At 40.3% G+C, this 17325-nt stretch overlaps 1 protein-coding gene across 2 annotated transcripts in view; it reads right to left on the reverse strand.

Annotated features, from left to right (window-relative positions):
* Positions 1 to 1981: 1981 nt before the first annotated feature.
* The window catches only part of CPNE4 (copine 4), a 483892-nt gene continuing 468548 nt past the window's right edge, over positions 1982 to 17325 (reverse strand). For both annotated transcript variants that reach the window (XM_049766524.1, XM_049766523.1), the window contains exons 14-16: positions 16167 to 16300; positions 9369 to 9605; positions 1982 to 3694 (exon numbers count right to left, since the gene is read on the reverse strand). In XM_049766524.1, the coding sequence (XP_049622481.1) occupies positions 3560 to 3694; positions 9369 to 9605; positions 16167 to 16300 (506 nt within the window). In that variant the 3' untranslated portion in view covers positions 1982 to 3559. The remainder of the gene's footprint in view (positions 3695 to 9368; positions 9606 to 16166; positions 16301 to 17325) is intronic.

Genomic DNA, 17325 nt, shown 5'->3' on the forward strand with positions numbered 1-17325 from the left:
ATATATTTTCAGTTTCTGTTTCAAATACAGCAAATCTTGACAGACATAATACACAGAATAATTTCGCTTTGGGGATCTTCAGAAATTTGAGCCTGTGTGTTGTCCCTTGAGGCTAGGTGAGTGGTAGGCCTTTCATCACTGGATCCAAATTTGCAGTATGGAGCCACTAGAGGCTCAGAGGTATCATTAATCAGGTTCCTACAGTTTGGTTTGTGTAGTGTTCGCTCAGTTGTTTTATTGTATTGTTTTTTTCTAACTTTTTTTTTGTTAATTTTTTTGGGGGGCACACCCGTTTGATGCTCAGGGGTTACTCCTGGCTAAGCGCTCAGAAATTGCCCCTGGCTTGGGGGGACCATATGGGACGCCAGGGGATCGAACCTCAGTCCTTCCTTGGCTTGTGCTTGCAAGGCAGACATCTTACCTCTAGCACCACCTCTCCAGCTCCGTATTGTATTTTTCTTATTTATAAATTGGTGAGTTTTGTGTGAAATACCAGCTTCACAATTTTCTTGAAATGCACAATTGTTTGGTAACACCAGGGCTACAGCTGGTGTGTGTTGGGGGGGGGCGGGAGTTGCTGCCTTTGCTGAGCTTACACAGCCTGGCTCTATAAGTAAGTCTGCCTCTTCCAGATCTGCAAGTCCTTCTTTGTACCCTGCTCCTTCACATTTCTCTACTGAATTTACAGAGTACTGTTGTGGTTGATTCTAATATAAATGAAGTTTCTTTATGTTTGTTTATTTTTGTTTTTGGGCCACACTTTGCTCATTTGCTCAGGGGTTACTCCTGGCTATGCGCTCAGAACTCTCTCCTGGCTTGGGAGACCATATGGGACACTGGGATTCAATCCGTGTTCTATTCTAGGCTACCTGCTTTTGAGGCAAATGCTCTAGTGCTGTGCCACTGTTCCAGTCCCATAAATGGAGTTTCTGATAGAAAGGAGTTGGGAGGATCTGGTTGTATTCTGTATTCTGAACCACTTACCCTATTCCCACAGGAATGCAGCAAGTCCTAAGAGGTCAAGATCCCATACAGAGAAGCTGAGATCACCAGGGGAGAAAGAACACTCTGGAATGGAGGCAAAGATCATATTTGAAGGCCTTCAATATCCAGGATTTAGCTGTCTACCTGGGAAGTCTACTAGGAGGGCAATTGGAGTAGTAGGAATTAAATGAATAATTTATAATATAATAATAAAATATAGTAATATATAACATAATAATAATTAAATGAATGTAGCCTCAGGAGTTAGTGTATCTGTGATCAAATTTGGTTCTGGGTTTAAGAACTGTGTGACTTTGGGCTTGTTATTTGACACTCTCTGTTTCCATTTTCTGATCTGCAAGATGAGACTCAAAGCTAATGGACATACATGGCTATTGGGTGAATGAAATGAGAACCTGTAACTAGCACTGAGAGCAGCGCAGATAGCTCTGCTGACAATTATCTCTCAACACTTATTTACTATTACTTTTATTCTGCTGGGTTTGAATCTGCTCCTGCAAGGGGAATGAAACTGTCTAAAGATTCAAGTAGAAAAACTGGACTTGGCTTGTCTCCATTTCACTGTTCTTAGGAGTCCTGATATGAATGAAGAGGTGTCTAATAGATACTTGAGGGAGATAGGCTGCATCATTTTGATTGGCAATCAGAAACATAATTCACCCATTAAATTTACAGTAGATTTGCTATCAAGTAGGAGTCACGATAACAAATTCATTCATTCATGTATGCATTCATTCTCTCATTTGATTAGTCAGCTATATTATCCATCTTTTGATTGTTTCTGTTCAATGCAGTCCATGTTTTCTGGTGGGGCCAAAGGCAAAAATATATTTTTGTTGGGTGGGGGCTTTAATATGGAAATTACAAGTTTGTTAAAAGAACTACTCCTAATCCAAGGCCAATCCATTTATATGAAATAAATCACTGTTTGGAAGTTATCTTAAATAGAGAAACAAGACTCAACTCTTAGAAAACATTAAGTTAGTACCCAATTTATTGATAAAACAATACAGTTTAAATATGAGTTTTTCAGTCATACATTTTTACCAACATTCCCAAAATGTTGTGCATTTGGCTGACATGTATTTGCAAAACTAGGATCTGTAATTATAACACTGGGAATCATACAAGGCATTTGATTTGCTTGGTCCTTCCCCCTTCAACAAACAAACAGCAAACGGATTTCTTTAACCTCATGATTTACTTTCCAGGCCTCAGGACTAAAATAAGTTTTACCTTGTGCTTTTATGCCTGGCAAACACACTTGTTCATTTCTCTGGGAGAGGATTTTACAAGTGAAGCATTCATTCTTTTGGTTCAAAATTGGCCAGTGTACAGCAAAACAAAGCACTTCCATAGTAAACAATGATTTCTCTTCCATGCTCTGCTTAAAGAGCAGTTGAGGGGGCTAGCTCTGGGGTACATTACTGCATGGCGATGGACTCCCTTGCATTATTGTGTTTCCTTTGAGGACTCTGAGGTCATTGCTAGGAATTGACATAAAAATGGAACCATTCATGCTATGGGCTGAGCTATCTCCTTTTAGAAGGCGAGGTCCTGCCAGGAGGCATGCACTCTAGTCTGTTTAAGAAAGAGGTGTGACTATAAAGCAATGAGACTGATTGGGGGCAGGTTGCAGCTTCTGGAATCAGTCTTAATGCTTTCTACTCCCACCTCTGAGATGACAGGGCCTTTGTGCTATTAGAGGGGATAGATGCCATTATCAGCAGACTAGGTGCCATCCTGCTTCTGATGGTTTCTACAGGAGAATTATAGCCTCAAACCTAGAACCTCAGTCCTCTGAGTGTGCTCTGAGGACCACACTGGTATTACTGGGACCTTGGCAGAGGTGCTGGCTCTTGGGCCCATGAAGACCTATTGCCTTGGTCTGAATTTTACTGAGATCTGCAGGTAATTTGAATGCACAGTAAAACTGGAGAGGTACTGAGTTAGATGTTCCAGACCCACATCAAGAACATTACCTCTTGGTGGGTCAATCTTTTCTTTAGTAGAACAACCATTCTGAGCAGGAAGGAATTATAGATAACCACTGTAAAAACCAGTATAGTGTTTTCTTTTTTTTTTAATTTTAAACATGCAAATCACAGTCCATGCATCTGCCATTTTGAAAAGTCTCTCATCCCCTAATAGATAAAACCAAATTATGTTTTGGCTGTCAACGTTCAGTAAATGTTTCAAAATGCTTTACAGTGTAAAGATAATAAGAAATTTAGCAAAATTTCAACAAACCTGTATAAAAAACAGATACAGATACCATTTTATTGTTATTTCAAGGCGACATGCTGTAAAGAGTAGGTTATAATTATTTGTGTTTCTTTGTAAAAAGTCTTTAACAAGGGCTTAACAGGTCCAGGTCTCAGGGCTAAACATGCAAAATAAAACCCCAAAATAAAATAAAAAGAGAAACAGAAAGTCAGAAAATCACCAAAACGTGCTATTTTTAAACCCATATGTGGCTGTTTTAAGTATAGGAGTAGTAGAAGTATTAAATATTAGCGGAGTAGTATTCAGAACTCTGTAAAATGTGTGACATTCATGGTGCTAGTGTCCTAGAAGACTCATACACTTCTGATGAACATTTTGGCTTAATCCCTTTGCCATTGTAATAGTCCACGACTTGGTTTGGAACTTCAGCCAGCACACTCTTTGCCAGGGCAGCTGGAGATGCCTACAGGGGAGGAAAAATAACCATGACTTAGGTTGTGGATCAAAAGATAAAACCTACTCCGAGAGCTACTCTCATTCATTCATTACCTCCTTCCCTCCCTCAATATTTGTTGACGGTTCTGTACCAAGAAAGAGCTGTCAGATCAATGGAAAATGAAACTTTTTTTTCTTATGCAAGTTTCAACATAGTCACATCTGAAGCTGGGTAGACACATGAGGGTAGAAAGACTTGCTCTGATGTTTTGTTTTCATTTCATTCTATTTTAGACCCTTATTTATGATGTCTCAGTCATAGAGCTCTAAGGGATGGGGTCTTGTCACTGGGGAAGTGACAATCATGTGAGAGCAGCTGGGTGTGGCCAATTTTAATTGTTTTAGAAGATAAGACATGCTACCAGTAACCAGCAACATGTCAAAGAAAAGAGATACCTAGATGCTTAGAATCTTAAACCCATCCCAGAGCTGGTCCATTAGAACCTGCATTTTAACAGAATCCTAGGCATATTGAAATTTCAGATGTGGGGCATCACTAATAATCAAGAAGATGCAAGTCAAGGCAATGATGATATATCAATCACCTCATGCTTCAGAGACTAGCACACAGCAAAAAGAACAAAGTACAAAACCCAATGCTGGCATGGATGCAAGAGAAAGGAACTCTCATTCACTGCTGGTGGTACTGTTGACCTATCTAAACTTTCTGGAAAATAATATGGATGTTCCTTAAAAAATCTAGGAATTGAACTTCCATTTGACTCAGCAGCACTACTTCTCAGAATATACAAGGACTCAAAAATAAAATGGAGAAAAGACATTTGCTCCCTCATGTTTTTTGCAGCACAATTCACAATAGTCTAAATCTGAAAACAATTCATGTATTCAAGAATAGATGACTGAATAAACAAACTATCGTACATATATACAATGATTATATATACAAAAATTACTTGGTCATAAGATAAAGCCTGAAATCTGCTGCTACTTGGAGGGACCTGGAGAGTATTATGCTGAATGAAATTAGTCAGAGGCAGAGAGATCAACACAGAATGGTTGATCAACATAGACAAAACAGTCTGTCTCTTATGCAGGATAAAGAAACATAATGGTGGAATAATGAATAACCAAAACACAATGGAAAAAAAGAACATGAAAACTGATATTCAGTAGGAAACCACTTGAGGATGCTGGGGCTAAAACAGGGAGGGGGCAATGTCTATGGTGAAGGGAAGTGTTCAACCAGAAGGAGGAGGTGGTGCTGAAAGGTGATAAAGTATTATGGGGGTAGCAGTGTATTGGTAGGGGAAGTGGACATTGAAGAAGGGATTGGTGTTGGAATATTGTTTGCTTAAACCAATTATGAATAACTTTGTAATTTCATGGTGACTAAATTAAAAGTGAAGAATTCAGTTAGAAATATCATGAAAGTATTAAAAAAATGATGAAGTGGATCGGAGAGATAGCATGGAGGTAAGGCGTTTGCCTTGCATGGAGAAAGTTGGTGCTTTGAATCCCGGCATCCCATATGGTCCCCCAAGCCTACCAGGGGCAATTTCTGAGCATAGAGCCAGGAGTACCCCTGAGCGCTGCCAGGTGTGGACCCCCACAAAAAAAATGATGAAACATCTTGAAAACTAGACCAATGATTGGTCTAGTTTTATTTTTTCTTCCAACTTATGGACTCACTAAATAAATGAGGTCGGAAGCCAGTAGAAGGTTTGACTTGGAGTTCAAGCCCTTGTACTAACTGCAAGTCCATTTGCCTACACCTTATTGTTAGCTACTATAGAAAAAATGGGAAACTTGAAGGAAGGGAACAGTTAGTAAGTGCTGTAGCTCAGTAAAGACCCTAATGGACAGAGAGCTGTCCTTCATGGTTTCTAGCTCTTGCCGCCTTCTGCTACTTGTTATCCAGTCATTCAATTCTAATGAGGCTAAAAAAAGAAGAAAGGAAAATAATTTGTTGTATCTCTAAGAAATTTGAAGTAAGAGCTAGATATCTGTTTTGTTTTGTTTTGTTTTGGGGTCACATCCGATGGCACTCAGGGGTTACTCCTGGCTCTGTGCTCAGAAATCGCTCCTGGCAGGCACTGGGGATATTGGGATCCGAACCACCGTCCTGGATCAGCTGTGTGCAAGGCAAATGCCTTACTGCTGTACTATCTCTCTGGCCTCAAGATCTATATATCTGGGGGAAAAATCCATAAATGGTAATGTTTTTGATTTTGAAGATACCACAGCATGGGAAACATTTGACATACAGGAATGATCTTTTACTTTATAAAGAACTGTTCAGACATATATACTGAGGTAGATCCAGATTCCCACCCTCTCCTTTCTGTCATCTCTCTCAGACACACTTGAAGGCCAAGTACTTGATTTCCAGTTCTCCTTGTATCTAATGATAACCTTGTATCTGAAGTCTGGCATAAACATTATGGCTCCTTCCCATCCTTCCTGGGCAACTTAGCGGGAAATATTTCTGTTGACATCTAAATGTCAACCATGCAAGTCTCCAGAACATTCCTGACTATGCTCTAAGGGCATGAATTAGACAGTTTATAAAGTATTAGAAAAGATGGTGGAGTGGGGAGGCCTGGAGTAGAGGTTTGAAGCTTATAGGGACACTGTTGAGCTATGTATGTCTTTGTGTGTGCAAATATAAGTGTGTGGATGCGTGGATGTGTGCTTGTACACATGCCTGACTGTATATGCTAGGGGAAGTTTATAAATCTCTTGTGGTGAGAGCTTTAATTTTCTTCATACCAGCAAAGCTCTAGTGGGGTCACTGATACACAGAAATATGGTTCTCCCTTTACGTACATTGGGCATCATGCAAGGAAGCAGCTGTGTAACAACATGCACATCCCATCTGAGCCCATTGAGCACATATCTTAAGGTAAAAGATGCTTTTCTCTCTCCTTTTTACTCTTTGCTCCCTATCCATCTGTATATTTTGAGGGATGCCCAAGCCTCTTTAATAAAACACATGGTGGTTTCATTTGAAAACATCCTTAGGGAGCAAATTGAAGAAGACTGTGGGAACCTTGGGCATTGCTGTTGTGGCTTGGAAAGCCCCTGTGACCAGAGATTGATTTTATACTTCTTTATGTGTCTAGTGATATCATAGTACTCCATAGCCAGAGAAGTGTAATTGTTCAGTGAAAGGGCTATGAGCAGTATCTTCTTGTTCAGAACCCTGAAGTGAGCCTTGTTTGCCATCCTTGGTTCAAGTATGGTTTGTGATACAGGGTAGAATGAATGCAATATCATGCTATTTTAGTGCTGTTGGCAGAATCAACCACCAACTATGATACAACCTCAAATGCTGGCCCTGGGAAGTGACAAGGGTCCATTTATACATCCACACCCCTAATATTTCTTACTCAGTATCCCTAGGATCCCAGGGTTTACTCCAACTGGGGTTCAAATACGCTGGAACTGACCTGATAGGCTGGCAAAGAGAACTACAGTATTTTTTTTTTTTTGCAAGAATGGGTTGGGCTGGTGGAGAAAGGCTTTCCAAAGAGCCTGGAAGGGGCTCTGGGAAAGAAAAAAAGAGCTTTCTGCATGAATATTCTCTCCTGACTCAAAGCAACCAGCTGGAGACAGAGGCACTGAGGGTGCTAGCTAAAGCTTAAGGGTCCAGTTGGAACCCTAAGTACAAGGGGACACAGATCAAAGCAGAAAGGATTGAGTGACAGAGTCTTCCCAGTAAGGGAAGGACATGCTCATCATTCCAAGGAGTCTATAGTGTAGCTTCAGTCTATGAGGGATTTAGGGAATCCTGGGTTCTTGGGCAGCTCTTGTGAGTGGGAGAGAACAGAACATGATGGAGGATTGTCTGAGTCCACCCACATTACCCTCAAGGGCTCCCAAGGCAAAACTTAATAGGCCTGCAGGGTTCTCTTAAGCCATTTGCAGCCCAGAGGGAGTGCTGGAGGAGGAAGTGTCTCTGGTGCCATCGAAATCCCAGAGGCTCAGTATACTGTGGGAATTTTGGAGGTTTTCATCTTTCACTAGGAAATCGAGAAAAATTGTTCCCAAGTACCTTTGCCAATGATTCAGGTTCAAGATGTAAAAGTTCCATGTTAAAAAATAAAAATCTAGTAAGATTTCTATTCTTGCAATAATAATAATTTTCAGACACAAAAGAGAAAAGAGCTGGAAGTTCCAGCTCACCTCAGGAAGCTCACCACAAAGAGTGATGAGTTTAGTTAGAGAAATAACTACATTTTGAACTGTCCTAATAATGAGAATGTATGAGGGAAATGGAGAGCCTGTTTAGAGTACAGGCGGGGGTCGGGCAGGGAGGAGGGAGACTTGGGACATTGGTGATGGGAATGTTGCACTGGTGATGGGTGGTGTTCTTTACATGACTGAAACCCAAACACAATCATGTATGTAATCAAGGTGTTTAAATAAAATATAAAAAATAATAAAATAAAAAAACATAAAAAAAGATTTCTATTTTTCTAGAGAAGGTGGCCCCTGCAAGATTGGGGACCCTTACCCCAAGAGTGCTCAGAGTCTTGAGATCCTTCCTAGTGATTTTCTTACACTGTGGTACTGGGGATCAGTCAGACCATCTTAACCTCTTAACCCATCAGTGCTGGGGGCACACATAGTACGGAGGGTAAAATTGAGGTAGCACCCAGCAAGGCATGTGCCTTCACCCCAGTACTAACTCTCTGGTGCCCCCTCCCTCAGCTTAACACTTAAGGTCACAAATCAGTTTGTAACCAGCCTTAACAAAATCATTCCAGCATTTTCCCTGATGGACTGCAGTTACTTATCTGGTCATTGAGCTGGTTTTCTCATGCATTAAATAAATCTCACGATGCTAGTTTTAGACCCAAGCCAATACTAGCCTCTGCCAAGGCACAGAGCTTTATGTGCGAAACAAAGCAGCATTTCAGCCTCCCCTTCTTAATTCCACCTGGCAGCCTCAAGCAGGATTGAGAGCCCAAATATTCCTGAGTACAAGTCGATTAGTGTTAAGGAAGGCTTCCATAGTCATATGATACCTTCTTTCTCTTATGAGTCCAGCTAGTAGGGGAGTCCTGGGAGCAACATAGGGGTAAGGATGAGTGTAGAGGTGAATTATTTTTATTTATTAAATTATTTTATTTGTTAAATTATTTTTTATTTATTAAACCTCTAGATTCAATACTACCCAATTTGGGGCCCAAACTAGTACAATTCAACTTAAAAATGTGACGGGTGGAAGGGTGTCAGAGTGATATTTGCCTTGTATTGGCTGATTTGGTTTGGATCCCCAGCACCCCATATGGTCCCTGAACTTTGCTGGATGTAATGCCTGAATGTAGGGCCAGGAGAAATCCCTGAACACCTGGTGTGTGTGTGTGTGTGTGTGTGTGTGTGTGTGTGTGCCAAAACACAAAATAAAGTGAAACAAAATAAGTAATTGTCACAGAGTCAGGTTAGGGGGTGGGTGGGACCCGGACTCAGTGGTGAAGGGGTGAAATTCCACATGTTACAATTGAGGGGTAGGAACATGGTGTGCCAGAAAACTCACTATAAACAACAGTGTAGATCACAGTGTCTAAATACAATGGAAAAATAAAAGAATTTGAGCAAGAAACAAAAGAGTGCAGTAGAGTTGGGGCGCAGGTCCCCACAGCCCTAGGAACAACCCTGAGTTCTCTTAGGCTTACGTGTTTGAAGTTCCGGAAGGGCACAAACTGGACGATGTCACGAAGCACAGGTTCCCCCTTGGGGGACCTGAGGATGCCATCATCACCGTCCAGCATCTGCATGTCACTGAAGTCCGCGTTGCCCACGCCCACGATGATGACAGACATGGGCAGGTGGGAGGCGTGGACGATGGCCTCCCGGGTGTCCGCCATGTCCGTGATGACACCATCGGTGAGAATCAGTAGGATGAAGTATTGCTGCATCAGGGACACCCGCAGGACAGAGATGGGGAGATGGAAAGACAAGCACAGTGGGTTAGGGGGTTGCTGTCACAGCCTCTGTGAGCTTGTCCAGATCACCCCGCCAGAGGGGGAGAGTTAGGGTATGTGGTGGAAAGAGCGTTTCCAGGGAAAGAAATGCAAAGCTCATGGTTTAACCTGGACCTTCCATATCTTGTAGGAGAGTGATCTAGAGGTGCTTCTATAGCATTGAGTTGGCTTCATTTCTATCCCTCTTTTTATTTTTATTTTAAAAGAGCTACATGCATATTTATAGTGAAGTCACTAAAAAGATGAAGAAATGACCTAAATGTTCCGAGATCAACTGATAGGCAAAGAAAAATTGACATGTGAACCTGAGCATGCAGTACCTGAACCTTGCATGCAGCCTACCCACTTCGATGCCGGGAATCCTCTATAGCCCCCCTCTGAACCCCATCAAGAGTGAACCCTGAGCACAGGGCAGGAGTAAGCACTGAGCACTTCTGGGTGTCCACCCAAAACAAAACCAAAAGAAAATGTGACTTGTGTATGTTATAATCGAATAGTTTTTCTGCCATATCCAACTGTGACATGCATCACTATGGGTGAAAGACTAGAGCCATTGTACAGGGGCACTTGCTTTGCACCTAACTGACCCAATTCAATTTATGGCATATGGTCCCCAAGCAGGAGGAATCTCTAAGAGCAGCGCCAAGAGAATGCTCTGAGCACTGCAAAATGTATCTCAAAAACAAACCTCTCCCCGATCCAAAATGAAAGAACCTTGAATACATTACAATAATAAATCAGCCATGAGAAATCAAATACTACTTGTTTCTATTTAAGGGTGGGATATATAAAATAAGTGTGCATATATATATATATACTTATATATGTATATAATCCAATTCATGGATTCAAAACAAGTTGGATGCTAGTTGCCATGACTTGGTGATGGGAGGAACTGGGATATGACCACAAAGGAACATAAAATTTCAGTGAATAAAAAGAAGTTCTAGAGATTTTCTATGTAGCATCTATATGACAATTTATATTGCTGATTTGCACAAGAGATGTAGACCTCATGTTAAATGTAATTTATAGCAATAGTATTGTAAATTACACTACAAAAACTTTTGTGGGGTACATCCAGTAGTGTACAGTGCATACTTCTGGCTCTGCAGTAGGGAATTATTCCTGACTGGCTCTAGCGACTGTACGAAGTGTAGAGGACTGACCTCGGGGTGGTTGTGTAAAAGGTAAATGCCCTATCTGCTGTATTTATCTCTCTGGCCCCAACACTGCAAAAACTTAAAAAAAAAAACACCTCCCATAGAAGTAGACTGGTGGGTGGGAGGCATTGATGGATGGAAATGGACACTGGTTGAAAGATCGGTGTTGAAATATTGTATATCCAAAATCCAAGCATGAATACTTTTGTAATTTTACAATGAATACATTTTTTTTAAAAAAACATTAAATAAATAACTCTTTAAATATGTTCTCTTTTAAAAATTTAATTTTTAATACTAGGTTAAGCCACCATGAATTATCAGATATAAATTTATACATGATTGAATTTCAGGTGTACAGTGTTCTAGCATTAATCCCTTCACTAGTGTCTTCTTCCCTCTACCAATGTTTCTCAGTTTCCCTGCCACCTTGGTCTGCTCTATGGCAGGGACTTTTCCCTTTTTCTTTTTCCCTTAAGGCACAAATGTTCCTAATATAATATTCTGGGATAGTGGTGAAGGATTATGTGAACTCTGGTGATGTTAGAAGTACAGTAACTTTGTCCATCAGCACTGAAAAGAAAATTTTGGCAGGGGTAGGGGTGAGGAGACATATTCGGTGATGCCTAGAGCTTATTTTTGACTCTGTGCTCAAGGATAAATCCCAGGTGATTTTAGGGCAGTGCTTCTCAATTATTTTCTGTCATGCCCCCCTAGGAAGAAGAAAACATTTTTTGCTTCCCCCTGTGTGACTGTAAATAGTATTTTTATTAAAAACTTTAACCTGCAAAAAAAACATATATAAAATGATTTGAGCTGATTTTTTAAATCAGAGGTGATGTCTGAATTAATGGCTACAATGAGCACGTTTTGCAATGCATAGCTTTTCGAAGCGGGGTTTGAAGCAGGACACAGCAACTCTCAGCTCCCGAGACATACAGAGACATAAACATGGGTCTTAGCTTTTTATGACAGTGTTTGCTGAGGTCAAATGTGCCCCCCTTTATGGAGTCTTGCGCTCCCCTATTTGAGAAGCATTGGTTTAGGGCAATGTTTTTCAACCTTTTTGTGCAAAGGCACACTTTTTTCATGGAAAAAAATTATGAGGCACACCACCATTAGAAAACGTTAAAAAAATGAACTCTGTGCCTATGTTGACGTTATGTAAAGTAATTTTCTTGAATAGGAATCAAATAAACACAAAAATTATTTTATAATTACTTTATTATAAAATAATCTAATGATTGGTCTATTTGTGAGCCAGAACCACACGCTACTGATGACATCGGAATTTTCCTCACGGTACTTGAGACTATATCTCACGGCACAGTGTGCTGAGGCACAGTGGTTGTTTTACGCTGGTTCAGGGGACAATATGTAGTGCCAGGGACTGAACCAAGGTCAGCCATTTGTAAGGCAACTGCCGTATACCCTGTACTATCTCTCTGGTCCTAAAGCCATGATTTTTTAAGAGTCTAAAACTGTTACAGCCCAACAGAATGGCTCCATGACAATGTGGAACTTTGAAATGGGGCAAGGACAGCAAAGGAACAGTATTTTAAATTCTGCTTCATTTTAATGTGAACTTTAAATAAATGGATGCCTGGTCCAGTTATAGGAGACCTCATTAAATTTGTTGGGGACGATCAGAAGGCAGCAAAATGATAAATCCCTCTCCCTCTGGTACACTCCTGAAGGTCAGGGTAGGTGCTCTGTGTGGAAGGGGCAGCTTCTAATCCATAGAGCTATGAGTTGTTGAGTGGGTCACCCTCTGTATTTCCTCCTTCTGTCCTTCATACTTCATTTGCTCCTGCCTGGGGCTGCCTTTTTGTTCCCTGCTCAGTGCTTCTAGAAAAAAAAAACACCTCTTCCCTCTCTTATACTATATCCAGATGCTGTAGAGTTATAAAGTTCTTCCACAGGGCTAGGAAAAGACTTTCTGTTTAGGGACAGTAATAAATAGACCATGCTAGTACCTATGGGCAATGACAGAACTCTGGGTAAAAAGAGACACTGACATATTTAATGTGTGTGGAGGTGGCTGTGTTTCAGTAAAAGTTTCCTGAGGGATGCTGAAATCTGAATGCCATCTCATGTTCATGTGCCATGAAATTCTCTTTGGTTTTTCCTCTATCATTAAAAAAATGCAAAACCTATCCTGAATTCACAAGCAATTGAGATCATTTGTTGAAGTTCATTGTAGAAAAGAGATGTTCAACTTGGTCTTGAGAGCAGGCTGTCTCTGAACTTAGGGGTAATTGATATTTTTTATTTTCATAACCTCCAGAGGATCTTTATCATTTTTTGTAATCATAAACATTATCACCAAAATCAAGTTAGTGTTAGCTGTGTTTGTAACTTAATCGCCTAAAGAAAACAGAGATTGAATCACAGTGACAACCAATAGTATATCGTTTGCACTCAACTCTACTTTGAAATCATAGAACTATTGGATTAGCTTCTGACTCGGTTAAAGTAATTTTAATCAAAGGAGTATTTTATTACTCTGTTGACGGTACTTCTGCACTGCATTTCAAAATATTTGCTAATAGCATTTTAATATAATTGGCTTATTTTAGAATATATATTTCATTTGGTACAGTTGAAACCACTTCTGAGTAGTTCATAGGTTTCACCAGCAGCTGGTAAACATGGGGAAAACAAAGCTTAAGATCCTCTAGTCTGATAATTCTGTCTTAAAGGGGTTTAGAACTTGAACCTTCCACATTCCTGACAGCTAATAGGAATGGAAGGTAAAGGGGCACACCAAATCCCTGGAGAGTTGGAGATTTCAGATTCTTGCTGACCCAGTTTGATCGGTAGCACTGAAAAGTCCTTTCTCTGTGGCAGGTGTGGCCAGGAGACTCTTTGCCTTGAACTGCCCAGCTAGCTGGGCCAAGGTAGAGAAGGCAAATTCTCCTGAGCACTGTTTGGGAGGCCTTCATCATATTATGTCCCTTCCTGAACATCCGTATATCCCCCTCCAAATAATACCCTGATAAAAATTTCCACAAAGTTACCACTAATGCTTCTAACGTCAGCTAGGAATGCTCATAGAAGAAAAAAGTCTTTTTGTTTGCCTTTTTTTTTTTTTTGGTTTATGTATGTATTTGGCACATACCCTAGAGTGTTCAGGGCTTACTCCTGGCTTTGTGATCAGGGTTCACTCCTGACAGTGCTCAGGAATCTTATGTGGCACCAAAGATTAAATCTGGGTCAACTATATGTAAGGCAAGTGACCTATCCATTGTACTATTGTTTTATTCTTCCAGTCCCCAAAACAGTCTTTGAATGGGTTGGTAGTTTGTGTTTAAATGAAGAGGGAACTCTTTTTTTTTTTTTTTAATTTATTCTAGAAAAGTTTCTCAAAGCTAAGGAGAAAAATCTTACAGCCAGGTTCCCAGGCATAACTAGCCTCTAAGGATCAAGTTTTGAGCCCTGAGTTACCAGTGATAACAAGGGGTCTTGGACTGTGGAAAGAGCTGGAGACACCTTTAGGGATTCTAGCTTTGGTAACCTTTGGGGTATGAGAAGGTTATTTGGATTTGCACTCTTCCTGATAGGCCCTTTCAGGGGTCCTGAGGGGAGTGAGTGAAGGCTTATTTCAGTGCTGACTTCAGAGAAGAAGGCTTTTTCACTCTTCTGAGTCCAGGAGCCCCAGAAGGGCTGAGATGATTCACTTTTTAAATCATACTCTTGGGGGAGAAAGGAAAACAGAGAAGTTTGCACCCCCTCTTTAGGAGGAATAGTCTGTGGTCATAAGATCCATTCTCTATTTTGGCTCTCTAAGCCTGATATTTTAATTAGAGTTTCTGGTGATAAACAAAATGTTAATATAATAAACTATTAATCTTGTTCAACTCTTTTCTCTAAATATCGCATCTCTGAGGACTGAAGTGGGTGTGAAGGCCTCTGGGAGTGTTTTGGAAAGATGGAGGTGCTCTAGACTCAGAGAAGCCTGTGGGAAGGAGGAAAGTTACCCGTGGAGGAGGAGCCAATGGAGACGAGATGAAAAGAGTGAGACAAGCAATTCTTTCAATGAATTTTGCTTCAAAGGAGATAAAAATAAGGAACAGTAGGTAAAAGGTAAAGTGGTGTCAAAGGAAAGATTTGAATTTGAGCAGTAACTATTACAGCATGCTAGTCATCAGAAAAAGGGGGTGCATGATGCTGTCAAGAAAGAGAATTTATAATCGCTGATATCAACTTGCTGGGGGGCACTTCTGGTTGAGGCACCAGTGAAGCACGGTAGAAAAAGAGGCTGAAAGGTAGAAAGGTAGAGGTGGAAAAAGGACTGGAGTCATACATAGCAAGTGAGTAGGGCTTTTGCCTTGCATGCAGTTGACCCAACATCCCAAATAGTCCTCCAAAACTGCCAGGAGTAACCCCTAAAGCACTGCTGAGTGTGACCCAAAAACCAAACCAAAAAAAATAAGAAAGAAAAAGAGAAAGACATGCTTCTGCATTTACTCTAAAGTGAAAGGAATCAATGTAACCAGGGTAGATGAGCTGTCAAAAGAAGATGCGTAAGTTGAGTCTGATTTCCTTATACAAACAGTATCTTGAGACCCAGGAAAAACTATAGGAAAAAGAATGAGTCATGTTCAAATAAATCTAGGGGAAATACAAAAAGCCAAATGAAGTATGTTGATATCAGTAAAAGTGTTATGTTTAACTTTCAATTTAGAAGGAAAATAGATTCTTTATGGGTTTTTAGGATGGGTGAAATCTTAAGACAATCACTGATATAATAAAATAATAATATTTAATGATAAAATTCTTTTTAAAAAATAAAGTACGGTAGCTATTAGGTAAAGTGATGTCAAAGTAGATGCCATTTTGAAAACAAATATAAAAATAAAAAGAGAAATTTGTTGCTATGAGAGAGATTTCGCTTTGAAACATATGTCGCTGCACTTAGTCAGCAGGGGTCAGAGTCTCTATTATTTTACTTTTGCTTCCCTTTCATCTGTAGCTTGGGTACACTTTAAAGCAAACTTGTTTTTGGACATTTTGTTTTAAATTCTTTCCAAGAAACCTAAGGTGGCCATTGCCTAAGTCCATAAGCCATTGTTAAATGTTCCCTATGTTCTACTAATGTTGCAGACATTTTCGGACATTTCTAAGCCCAAACAATTACCAGCAGAGAGGTAAGCTATTGGCCATTTTCAGATAAAGTAAGGTTAAGTCACATGTCCAAATAGCCATGAAGAAATGCTTGAATTTACTTGTGCAGCAGGACAGGTATTATGACCAATATTCAGGCCAATGAACCCTGAACCCTTGGCCCCACCCACTTCTTAAATCGACCACCCTCACATCTTACCGATGCCTCCTTGGTGTTGGTTTCTTCTGAGGCAGATTTGGCGACCTTCTGGATGATTGGAGCGATGTTGGTGGGACCATAGAGCTGGAGCTTGGGAAGGCAGTTCTGGTAAGCTTCCACCACCCCTTGAATTCCTTGAAATGGACCAAGAGCAATGGTTCACTGTTTTTGCCAATATGTTTATCATCAAACACAAACAAGCAAAACACTGAACTCCCTATATTACTTATTAACATCAGAGTGATGTTCCAAAGATGAAGGGGGAAGTTCCTGGTGGTGGGTGTAGTTGCCTACACTTTGACCCCACTTCACATACAAGATTTCATGTCAAGAAACTCAGGGCACCATGAGTTAGATAATGCTATGTCCATTACACAAGTGCAGAAAAAGGCTTCTGTAAAAAAGATCTGTAACCTGTAAAGAGGTTACAGGGTCTCTTCCAGGTCATACCGCATGTCAGCAGGAGATTCAGGATACAAATTTAGTTCTGTGTAGCCTTTAAGGGTTGTGTTTTCAGCCATAAGACAAATGACTTTTTTAAAAAGTAAATATGTGTATTTGGGAAATGAAAAAGAAAGAGAGAGGGAGGAGGGAAAGAGTGAGAGAGTTAGAAAAATTCTAATTAGAATTAGAGAGAGATTATTCTTGTGGAGATATAATACAATTTAAGAAGAAATGGTTATTTCTAAAGAATGAGGTACGCTTTTTTTTTTTTTTTTGAGATGCAATCCTAAATTCTTTGGAGAGAAACTGAGGCATCATCCAGTGAAGGGCAGACACCTCAGGAAAGAAGTTGTAGAAGACATTTTGGAGTAACTAGATCATCTTCTCCCAAAGTCATTGTATGCTTTTTCCACTCTGGAGAAGCCCTGTTCTTACTTAAACATTCATTGCTCTTTCTCTCCACATCTTCACATCTCTCTTTTCACTCTTTTTCAATAAAAATTCTTGCTTCACTATTTCTCCTTCTGAAATTCTTTTCTGCAAGGGAAGGAGAGGAACCCAGAACGCTTGTGCTAAGGTAAGGACTGGCTTTCTTTTGCCTGCAAAGATCATGATTGGGTCCATGACTCCTGAGAACTTCACATCTCTCATACACTGTGCAAAACAAGTGTATTTGAGAATTACCTTGTGTAGTTGATTAGCATCAACTACCTAC

The sequence above is a fragment of the Suncus etruscus genome, chromosome 20 (genome assembly GCF_024139225.1).
Source record: "Suncus etruscus isolate mSunEtr1 chromosome 20, mSunEtr1.pri.cur, whole genome shotgun sequence".
Lineage (NCBI taxonomy): Eukaryota > Metazoa > Chordata > Mammalia > Eulipotyphla > Soricidae > Suncus > Suncus etruscus.